The 10,482-nt window shown below is 38.6% G+C and overlaps 1 protein-coding gene across 2 annotated transcripts in view; it reads left to right on the top strand.

Moving 5' to 3' along the window:
* Positions 1-10,482, top strand: part of Ppp2r3c (protein phosphatase 2 regulatory subunit B''gamma) — a 25,097-nt gene that overhangs the window by 9,661 nt on the left and 4,954 nt on the right. For both annotated transcript variants that reach the window (XM_023721841.1, XM_004637088.2), the window contains 5 exons: positions 2,879-3,011; positions 4,854-4,909; positions 4,983-5,058; positions 6,185-6,321; positions 8,315-8,452. In XM_023721841.1, coding sequence (XP_023577609.1) covers positions 2,879-3,011; positions 4,854-4,909; positions 4,983-5,058; positions 6,185-6,321; positions 8,315-8,452 — 540 coding nt within the window. The remainder of the gene's footprint in view (positions 1-2,878; positions 3,012-4,853; positions 4,910-4,982; positions 5,059-6,184; positions 6,322-8,314; positions 8,453-10,482) is intronic.

A 10,482-nucleotide genomic window follows, 5' to 3' on the forward strand; every position in this document is an offset into this window, starting at 1 on the left:
TTTTTTTTTTTTGAGACTAGGTCTAGCTGTGCAGTCCAGGCTGGCTTTGAACTTGCCATCCTCCTATCTGACCTTCTCCAGTGCTAGGAGTGTATGTGTGTGCACCATACACTGAGTCAGTTTCACTGGGACAAATTTTAGATGTCTGTTGTTCTTTAAACTTAAATTATGTAGTGTTTCAGATCTATGAAAATATTTAAAATGATGGAAAATTAAAACTTTAAAAAATAAAGTTGTTAAAATAAATACAAAACCGTGAGACACTTAAATGTATAAACTTGCAGTAGTGGAAGACTTTCTAAGTATGACACAACTCAGGAGTCTAAAAACTAATTAATAAATTCAGCTACACTTTGGTGTTTTAGATAGAGTCTTGTTATATATTCCAAGCTAACCTCGAACTTGAAGTGATCCTCCTGCCTCAGTCAACTGAGTGCTGGGCTTATGAACATAGCTAACCAAATGCAGCTGTATTTAAAAAAAAAAAAAAACATAGGCAAGATATAGCTTAGCAGCATAAATGCTTGCCTGGTAAGCACAAGGACTTGGGTTTGATCTCTGATACCACATGCCATGCCAGCTGTGGACCCCTGGGCAGGCTATGCCAGCCCTGAAACCAGGCGTGGTGGTGCATACCTGTAATCCCAGCACTGGGGAGCCTGAGACAAGAGACTCACTATGAGTTGAACTGCGTAGCTAGACCCTATATCAGATAAATAATTTTTTAAAAATTACATGGAACAAAGACTATCGTAAACAAAATTTAAACTGGGAAGGATACTTAAATTTCAATCATGAAGCCAATTTTTGTAATATATATAAAACTACTAAATATCAATAAAAAATAGCTATTAACCCATTAGAAAGCTGGGCAGTTTGATCCCCAGTTCTGAAAAAAAAGCTGGGCAAAGGATATAGAAGACAGAAAGTACAATACAGATACATCTTAATCACAAAAAAGAATTTTAACTTCACATAAAAGAAGTTTCAGATAAACCTGCAATACTATTTGTCACTTCTCAGATAAACAGGTATCAAAAGGTTTGATACCACTTTTAATAAGACCCTTCAGTAATTCTTTTAGTACCTCTGGGCCTAAGTTCCATTTTTTAATCAGTTATCAAAAATGTAATGAAAGTATTCATTAAGGTTATCTTATCCTTTAGAAATACATATAAATTGAAAATGATATTATTTCATTTTTACTTATTTTTAAGGTCTCACTATGTAGTCCACACTGGCCTCAAACCCAGTCCTCCTGCCTCATCCTTCCAAGCGCTGGGATTATAGACATGCAGCTGTCTTCGTTAATTTTCTCCTTCCTGAGACAAAATATGAGATACCAAAGAGTTGGAGGAGGAAAGGTTTATTGTAGCTCACAGTTCCTAGTAGTTTCATTTCCTACTTGACTGCTCACAGGCAGGGCAGCATGGCAAAGGGGCATCACAGAGGAGAAACAGTCCATGGTGGGCTGGTAGGAGGCAGCAAAGTAGCAGTAGAAACAGCAACGTGCAGCAGCCTCTCCCTTTTATCCATTCTGGGCTACCTGCCCTTTAGGTGGTGCCACCCCACACCCACGGTAGGCCTTAGTCATCCACACCTACAACTATGCTTACTCAATCAGCCTGATTTAGTAGTCACCATAACAAGCACTATACACACATTGTTTTGTTCTTATCTAACAATTACTAATGGGAGCTGTGTATAATGAGACAGTGCATAAGGCCTGGGATTAGGACATAGTAATCCTAGTTTCCTATCAACTGATTTTTGGGTGATAATTGCTTATCACAGGAATCATCAAAAAACCTAGCTTTACACTAAGCACAGTGTCATAGTTCTATAACCTAGCACTCTGGGAAGCTGAGGCAGAAGGATTGTAAGTCGGAGCCCAGCATGGGCAACTTAGTGACATAGCCTGACCTCAAAATAAGAGCCAGGGAGGTAGTTTAGCATGAAAGCCTTGAGTTCAATCCCCAGTACTAGAAACCAAATACATAGTAAAAGATAAACAGTTTACAGGTGTACAGGCTGGGGGTCCATCCCTGGGGGGCACTGAGACAGCAAATGAGACTGGGCATGGTGGCGCACACCTGTAATCCCAGCTCTTGGGGAGGCTGTAAACAGGTGTTCACTACAAGTCCAATCTAGTAGTGAGACCCTGAACACCCTGTAGACCCTTCCCTAATATCCCCCCCCAAAAAAGAAAAAAAAAAGATGAACAGTTTAAGCATCCATCAGTAGAAGCCTGGTTGAATAAATTATGGTACATCCATCCAGTAAAGTAACAGTTATTTAAAACTGTAGCATTTTGGCAGTATTAAATGACTATAAATTATATTGTTAAATGACAAAAAGTTTTCATGGTATGCTGCTTCATCCTGTGTAAAATGAGGAAGCGAAATATACACAGATACGTATTCGCTTGTATTTGCATCAGATATCTTTGGGAAGCCATGTCAGAAATTGCTAATATACAAGCTGTGTGAGGTGGTGCCTCCCAACCACTGAAGAAGTTTAGGGAGGTTTTATGTACCTGGAGTTCAAGGCCAGCCTAGGAAGCATAGCAAAACCCCATCTCCTAAAACAAAAACATTGTTAAGGTAGGTTACTGCTGTCAGAAGAAAACAGGTGAGAGGAACTTTTTAATGGGTGTCTTTTTGTTCCGGTTGAATTTAGAACCATATACAATATATTCCTTATGTTGAAATATATTAAAATTTAAATAGTAAATTAGAAACAATGTAATATAAAATATTTTCACCACAGTCATGAATTTTACATTGTCACTATAGTATTAATTTGCATTTTTAGCACTAAAATTATATGAATAAGCAGGATCAGAGTTTTAACATTTCAAGTTTTGTTTTGTTTCCAGGATTTGGAAAACTACATACTGGAACTGATTCCTACTTTGCCACAATTAGATGGTCTGGAAAAATCCTTTTACTCTTTTTATGTTTGTACAGCAGTTAGGAAGTTCTTCTTCTTTTTGGACCCTCTAAGAACAGGTAAAAGAAAATCTTATTTAACTTAGATGTTATGAAGTATTACATCTAAACCTTACTAACTTCAGAAATCTTGAAATGTCATTTACTTTTCCATTATGTTACTGCTGTTAGTAATCTAGCAAATCTTGAAGTAGAAAAATGCAAAAGCAGCAGGGTTTAGGTTTAGGTGTATATAAAGATATTTCACGTTTACTTCATGAACTATATGTGACAGTGGAATATCACATAACTTCCTGTAGTTTTCTTCATCCCTAAAAATGAAGAAGTATAAACTACATAATCTATCAGTATTGCTCCTTCCTTTTTTTTTTTTTTTTTTCCCCCTTTTTTATTGAGACAGAGTCTCACTATGTAGTTCAGGCTGGTTGGACTCACTGTATAGCTGGGCTAGCCTGGACTCCATGGTTTTCCTGCTTCAGCCTCCCAAATGCTGGGATTACAGATGTACACCCCCACACCCAGCTGCTGCTGCTTCTAATTCTAAGAAATTAGTTACTCTGCTCTAATTAGCTGTCTCTGATATGTAACATACTGGAGAATTTTCTTTTCTTTCTTTTTTTATTTTTTTAGGGAAGGGTCTACAGGGTGTTCAAAGTCTCACTACAAGATCTGACTCGTAGTGATCCGCCTGTGTACAGCCTCCCAAGAGCTGGGATGACAGGCGTGTGCCACCACGCCCAGTCTCAGTTGCCATCTCAGCATGCCCCAGAGGCGGGGCCGGCACCGCCAAGAATTTTTGAGGAAAACTATGGATTTGGAAATTCAGGAGCCCTCTAATCAGACATACTTTTCTTTCTCAAATGCACCACCACACCTGGCTTATCTCTTTAAAGCTTCAACTGTAGGCACGTACACATTTTTTTCCTTTCCTTTCCTTTTTATTTTTTACTTTTTTGGCGGAACTGGAGATTGAACTCAGGCCCTTGTGCTTGGCAGGGAAGTGCTTATTCTACTGAGCCATCTCCCTGGCCTTTTTTTCCTTTTAGATTTTACAAAATAACAGCTATTTTGATGGCTTATTATGTATAAGGCATTGTGCTAAGAATTTTATAGACTTTTTATTTTCTTATAGCTCAATAAAGAAGCTACTACTCACATGTTATGCATAAGGCAGCAGAGACTTAGCTAGATAACGTGCAGAAGCTGCAAACTCCCATCTGTCTGCTCTGAACCAGACTTCTGCTAAAATAGAGAAATGTTCCCTTGGATTTTTTGGGGGGGGGGTGAGTGGGGTCTTTGAGACAGAGTCTTGGCAATGCCTAGAGTTTAGACTGGCCTTGAGCTTTGTAGCCCAAGCTGGTCTTGAACTTGGAACGATCCTCCTGCCTCAGCCTCCAGAGGGCTGGGATTACAGGCATGCCTACCACACCCATTTAAGAGTTTTGCTGAAAAATTTTTTTAGCAGTGTTGTATATCTATGACAGGGTAACTCACAACTTTTATGGGAATCCAATAGCATGATTTTAGAAAGAATTTACCACTTTGGTCTATATAATTGGAGATATAAAAGTAGATATACAAGTAGAGCTGTAATTAAGTGTGGTTCCTCCCCCGTCCTTTTGCTCTTGAAGGTAGAATCAGGGTCCTTTACACTGAGCTATGTTCCCAGCCACTTGTATTTTGAGAGATGATCTTGCTGTTACCAAGGCTGGGCTCAAACGTGATCCTTTGGCTTTAGCTTAGAAATGTTGACTTTTCATAACAAGGTGTGATAAGGACTTTGGGGCATGAAAGCTAACAGGTTTAAAATATTAGCTGTGAGACTGATCTTGTAAAATAATACCTTTAAAGATTAAGTTGTTCTGAAAAAGAAATTAAGTAATTGTGTTTACTTTTTTTAAGGGAAGATAAAAATTCAAGATATTTTAGCATGCAGTTTCCTTGATGATTTACTAGAGGTAAATATCTTTAAACTTCTTAATTATACCATGTGATAGTTGCTGTCTTCTAATTATGTCTGTGTTCCTTTAGCTAAGAGATGAGGAATTGTCCAAGGAGAGTCAAGAGACAAATTGGTTTTCTGCTCCTTCTGCCCTAAGAGTTTATGGTATGTCGGCGCCATTCTGCTAAAACTGAATTATCCATTTCTCAGTTAATTGGTGTTTCGAAGACAGTTGTGTTCTTGGTGGTTTGTATTTGGAAGAGTATACTGGGGATTGAATCCATTGAGCTACATCCCCAGCTTTTTTTTTTTTTTTTTTCTTCCGTTGTTTGAAATAGTCTCACTGTCTCAGGAGACTCAAACTTGATATTCTTGCCTGAGCTTCCCAAAATGCTGGGCTGACAGCCATGCACCACCATAACCATGTCAGGATAATTTTATACTAGACTTTTTTGCCTTAAGACTGAAGTATTCTTGGGCTGGTTATATAGCTCTGTGAAGGCCTTAAGTTTAATCTCCAGCAGCACCAAAATCCATGACATTAAGGTCTAGCATTCTGGGTCTGGGATCTAGCTCCATAGCACAGTGCCTGTCTGTCAAGCTCAAGGTCATGAGTTTGATTTCCAGTACCTAAAACAAAAACAAGCATTCTAGATTACTTAAGTTTGTGTATTTTATTTCTTTTTCTTTCCTTTTTTTTTTTTTTTTTTTGGTGGAACCAGGGATTGATAGTTTGTGTATTTTAATACTAACATTTGAACTTTTAGTTATTATACTTTCATTAGAACAAGCAAATGTAATTTGACCTTTTCTTGATGCAAAAGTATCATTTGTGACCCTGTGGTCTTGCTCTGTGATAAAATGCTATTCTGGGATGACACAGAGAGATGTTCTGGGGATTGGTTTGCCATTGAGTTTCATGAGTCTGCTAAATTTATCCTGTTAGCAGTTTTGTGACTCATTTTGGAATCTGTGATTTCTATTTTCACATTGATAGCATTTCAGTGCTTTTTGTTGGCACTTTCCCTCTACCAAGGTGTTCTAAAAAGGTTGCAAACTAAAAACAAAAATGTAAATTAAATAGCCAAAAGGCTATGGCCTTCAAGATAGGTTTCCTTTGGTTCTTGCTTAACAGTTCTTCAAGATTTGAAGGATAGCTGATATTACTACAAATAAGCTACTTCAGAACACTAAAGAATAAAAAGAATTCTTTGTTAATGTCTAATCATTCTGTCTCTTAATTTAAAATGTTCTGATCATAACTGTTTTTTCACTCTCTTGTCTTTTCAAGGCCAGTATTTGAATCTCGATAAAGATCACAACGGCATGCTCAGTAAAGAAGAGCTCTCCCGCTACGGGACAGCAACCATGACCAGTGTCTTCTTAGATCGTGTTTTCCAGGAGTGTCTCACTTATGATGGAGAAATGGTATTTGTTTCACTCTGCTGAAAATTTTTAACATTTAGGTTCCTACTGTTTCCACACACCCTTTTTTGATATTATATCATTGTGCCACCGTATGCTAAAAAATGTGAACCAAGGGCCAGCAAGATAGCTCAGCGCAGTAAGCGCCTGCTTTGGCAAGCACAGGGACCAGGGTATTCTATGCTGGCCCTGCCCTTAGGGCGCGCTGGCTGAGCAGCAACCAGTCTGGGTGTGGTGGCACACACCTGTAATCCCAGCGCTAGGAGGCTGAAAACAGGAGGATCACAACAAATCCGAGCTGCATAGTGAGACTCTGTGCCAAATATGATAAGTGGAGAAAAAAAAATATGTGAACAAATCAAACCATGTGATATTTGGAGCTTTTGGTCTGAAGGTAAATTCACTTTAAAACACTGCCCTAATGAGCTCAGAACAAATAGAAAATTTTAATGTTTGTTTGTATCACTATCAGTGTACCTAATGCATAGGATGTGAACTACTAAAGAAAATTCTGAAAAATTAGTAAATTCTTTTGGGCATATGACAAAAATCATGTGGTCTGACAATAGTACCTTATTGAAATGACTTTAAAAAAAAAAGAAATGACTTAAATCTGAGAAGCAGGTAAAATGACTGTCTATACTAGTGGCTACAACTAGTACTTGCAGCTGTCTGATGCTCAAAATACTTGGGAATCTGATAGTGTAATATTAGAAAGTTTGTAGCTTAGATTTATATAGTTGGGGGTATGCAAGTAGATACTTTATTACACATTTTCTTTATATTCTCAAAATATTTAAAATTTTGAAATAAAGTTTTAAAATTACATTCTTGTTTAAAAGATATGGTAGCCAGGTATGGTGGCACACACCTATAACCCCAGCACTCAGAAAGCTGAGGCAAGAGGATTGCTGAGTTCAGGGGCAACCTGGGATATATGGTGAGACCCTCACAAAACCCTAAATCAGTCAATCATGTCATGGCAATGGCATGATGAATTTTCCAAAGAAATGATACTTAAATAGTCAGATAAGAATGAGGTTTTACATTTTATCATTTAGCTTCAATGGCTGTGTGCTAAATAAATAACATCATTGTTGGCCAGAGGCACAGAAACTCAACTTTGTGACTCCCACAGCTGTTAACTTGAGACAATGGGGAGTCTGTTGTACCCTGATGGCTTCTGGTGAATAAAAAATTGAGAGGCCACAGCTGTCAGTGGAGCTGCGCCACGATGCCGCACTGCGCATAACTTGATGGTGTGCTTCATCTTTGCCTATAAACTCTGTACCAAAAATTCGTCATCAAAGCCCAGCGTGGTGCTACACACCTGTAATTCCAGCATTTGGGGAGCTGACGCAGAAGGGCTACCTAGAGTTAAAGGCTCCCCATATAGTTTCAATCCATGATGTGGAAGCCATAAATATGGAGGATTATTCATTCCAGATAAAAAATTCTTTTTCCAAATAACCACAATGAAATGAAAATACAAATTTAAAGGTATCGTACAATAGTTTACTCACTGTCTTACCAGTTTCAGAAGTATAACGGAAATTATTACCACAGCAAATCTCTTAAGAAAATGAGCTGTATCCCCAAAATTCTGCTATGAAAATTTACTCCTTAATTAGAATTCTTACAGGGAGGGGTGGTGGTGGTGGAGGAGGAGGTGGTGCACGCCTATAATCCCAGCAGTTACAAACTGAGGCCTGAGGATTGCCCCATTTCAAAGCCAGCCTGGGCTACATAGTGAGTTCAAGGCCAGCCTGCAATATGTAGCAAGGCTGGCTTTGAAATGGGGCAATCCTCAGGCCTCTTTGTCTCAAATAAGAAAAATAAGAATTCTTAGAAGCCAACATTAACTGTACAGACAGATTTCTTATTTCATGTTAAAGAATTTGCTATCCTTAATTGCAAAATCACTTTAAATCATCAGGTACTCACTTGAAAAGTTCATTTCAATTAAGGCCTTTATTGAACATTTTCTTTTCTGTAGGACTACAAGACCTACTTGGACTTTGTTCTTGCACTAGAAAATAGGAAGGAACCTGCAGCTTTGCAATATATTTTCAAACTGCTTGATATTGAGAACAAGGGATATTTGAATGTCTTTTCCCTTAATTATTTCTTTAGGGTAAGTCTGATTTGTATTTTTCTTGAAGATATGCTGCTGTAGCATTGGGGAGAATAATTTTTTAGAAAGCTACCTTTCAGAAAAGTTCCCTTCCAGGAAAAGTTTGATAGATTTTAGTTGCTACTCTTTTTGTTGTTGTTGCTACATTGCTAAAAAGCTGGTGAGCTCTGACCTTGAATCTGATTGGATGAATATTTGGCTTCAACAAATGCAAAAGTAGGAAATTATGCCCTTGTCACGTGTGACTCCTTAATTTGAATGTGAACTTACTCATCTGATGGACTAATTTTGTAGAGTGGTGTTCTACTCTGTCACCATATTTTCACAGCTAGTTTTTAGAAGACCATGTGATTTACATATGGTAGAAATCAGCAATACTAAGGTTTTGTTTTTTTTATTCGCCTTGAACTTACAGTCCTTTTACCTCACTCACCCAAATGCTGAAATAACAGGTATGCACCAGTATGTTCAGCTCAGATATTTTTAGATCAATAAAAATGGCTCACACCTTTATCCAAACCACTTCCCCAAAAATCTTTTTGTTTCCATTTAAAAAGCTTTGGGTGCTCTTGACTTACGGTAGCATGTGCCTGTACTTTTCAGCACAAGGCTGAGACAGGAGAACGGCAAGTTCAAGACCACCCTGAACTTTAAAGTTTTAGTAATATTTAACCTGTCTCTTAATTCATCCTAATTAATTTCATAGCATATATTTCATAATTTCATGTTATATTTCCTAGAATTTCCTTTCAAACCTTTTAGGCAGTAATGACTGCAAATATCAGAAGGATACAGTATAATTTTAGGATTAGAATACATTTTTTTTTTCACTACTATCTTCTTGGGGATCTGCTTGTGGTTTTTTTTTTTTTTTTTTTTTTTTTTTTTTGGTGTAGGCAGGTATATCAGCAGGCTACAGCAGGCAAAAGACTGAAGCAATGTATATGGAGGGCAATTGGGCAATAGCAGTGGCATTGTCAGTTTGGAGATCTTGAGCTGGCTTTACAGGCAGGAGAGCAGCACCGTTTGGTGCCTCAGGGCAGAGCTTAATCATCAAAGAAACATGATCAATAGCAAGTCCAGGGGGTGAGTTCTGTTTGTACTTCTGGAAATGAGTCTTAGAAATTTCAGTGTTATGCTCATAGGGCATTTCAGGCTGATGTAAAGCCTGTTCTTTTTACTGGGGTGCAGCCAGAGATATTATCCAGTTGGGTAGCAGACCCCAGTGTGAGGGAGGTGGTCACCTCCAGGAGGAGGTGTTGGACTCCCATGCGTATACAGGAATTCATGTTTGATAATGTGTCCATTGATCTCACAGGATCTGCTTTGGCAGGATTTCTTTCCAGTAAGGGCCCAAGAGGGTAACTTTGGCAACTTTAGACATGTTTATTGGCTTCTTGCCTCCCTCTTTGAGGTCTACCAGGAGAGCAGTGCAGTACTGATCTCAGGCTTCATGGTTCTCTGTCACAGTACAGTCCCACTTTGCGCGTGCTCAGGGAAGGGCTGTGTTCACCCAAGCATCAGGGTCAACCATAGTGGTGAGGACTTTTGACTTTAACCAGGCTTGGGCCCCATCTAAAGTGTAGCGCTGTTCTTCAGTATTAGCAGTAGGCTGAGGTGCAGTAGACTGACCTGGTGGTGTTGGCATGGAGACCGGCTGAACAGCTTGGGGTTGATGAGTGTAAGGAGGAGGCAGGACAGACTCAGGTCCTTGGGAAGAACAAGATCAACTCATCCACATGACTGACACTGACAAAGGATCTACAAACTGCAGTATAGGGTTTCAGGCTAAATCCTGAGGGGATTTGACTGACTTTATCAGACATAAAAGTTACATTTCTTGTCATATAGGTCTTGCTTTATCTTGGACTTAACCATCCAACAGAAAAGTATAATAATGAGGTACGAAAAGTAAAGCCATATTAACATGCTGAGCTGAAAAAGGCTCAAGTCAACAATGTCTGACGTTGCTAGTCCTATGGATAACTCACTACTGTTATGGACTACTGGACTATATTGGATCATTTTGC

Source organism: Octodon degus, unplaced genomic scaffold (genome assembly GCF_000260255.1).
Source record: "Octodon degus isolate 3935 unplaced genomic scaffold, OctDeg1.0 scaffold00086, whole genome shotgun sequence".
NCBI lineage: Eukaryota > Metazoa > Chordata > Mammalia > Rodentia > Octodontidae > Octodon > Octodon degus.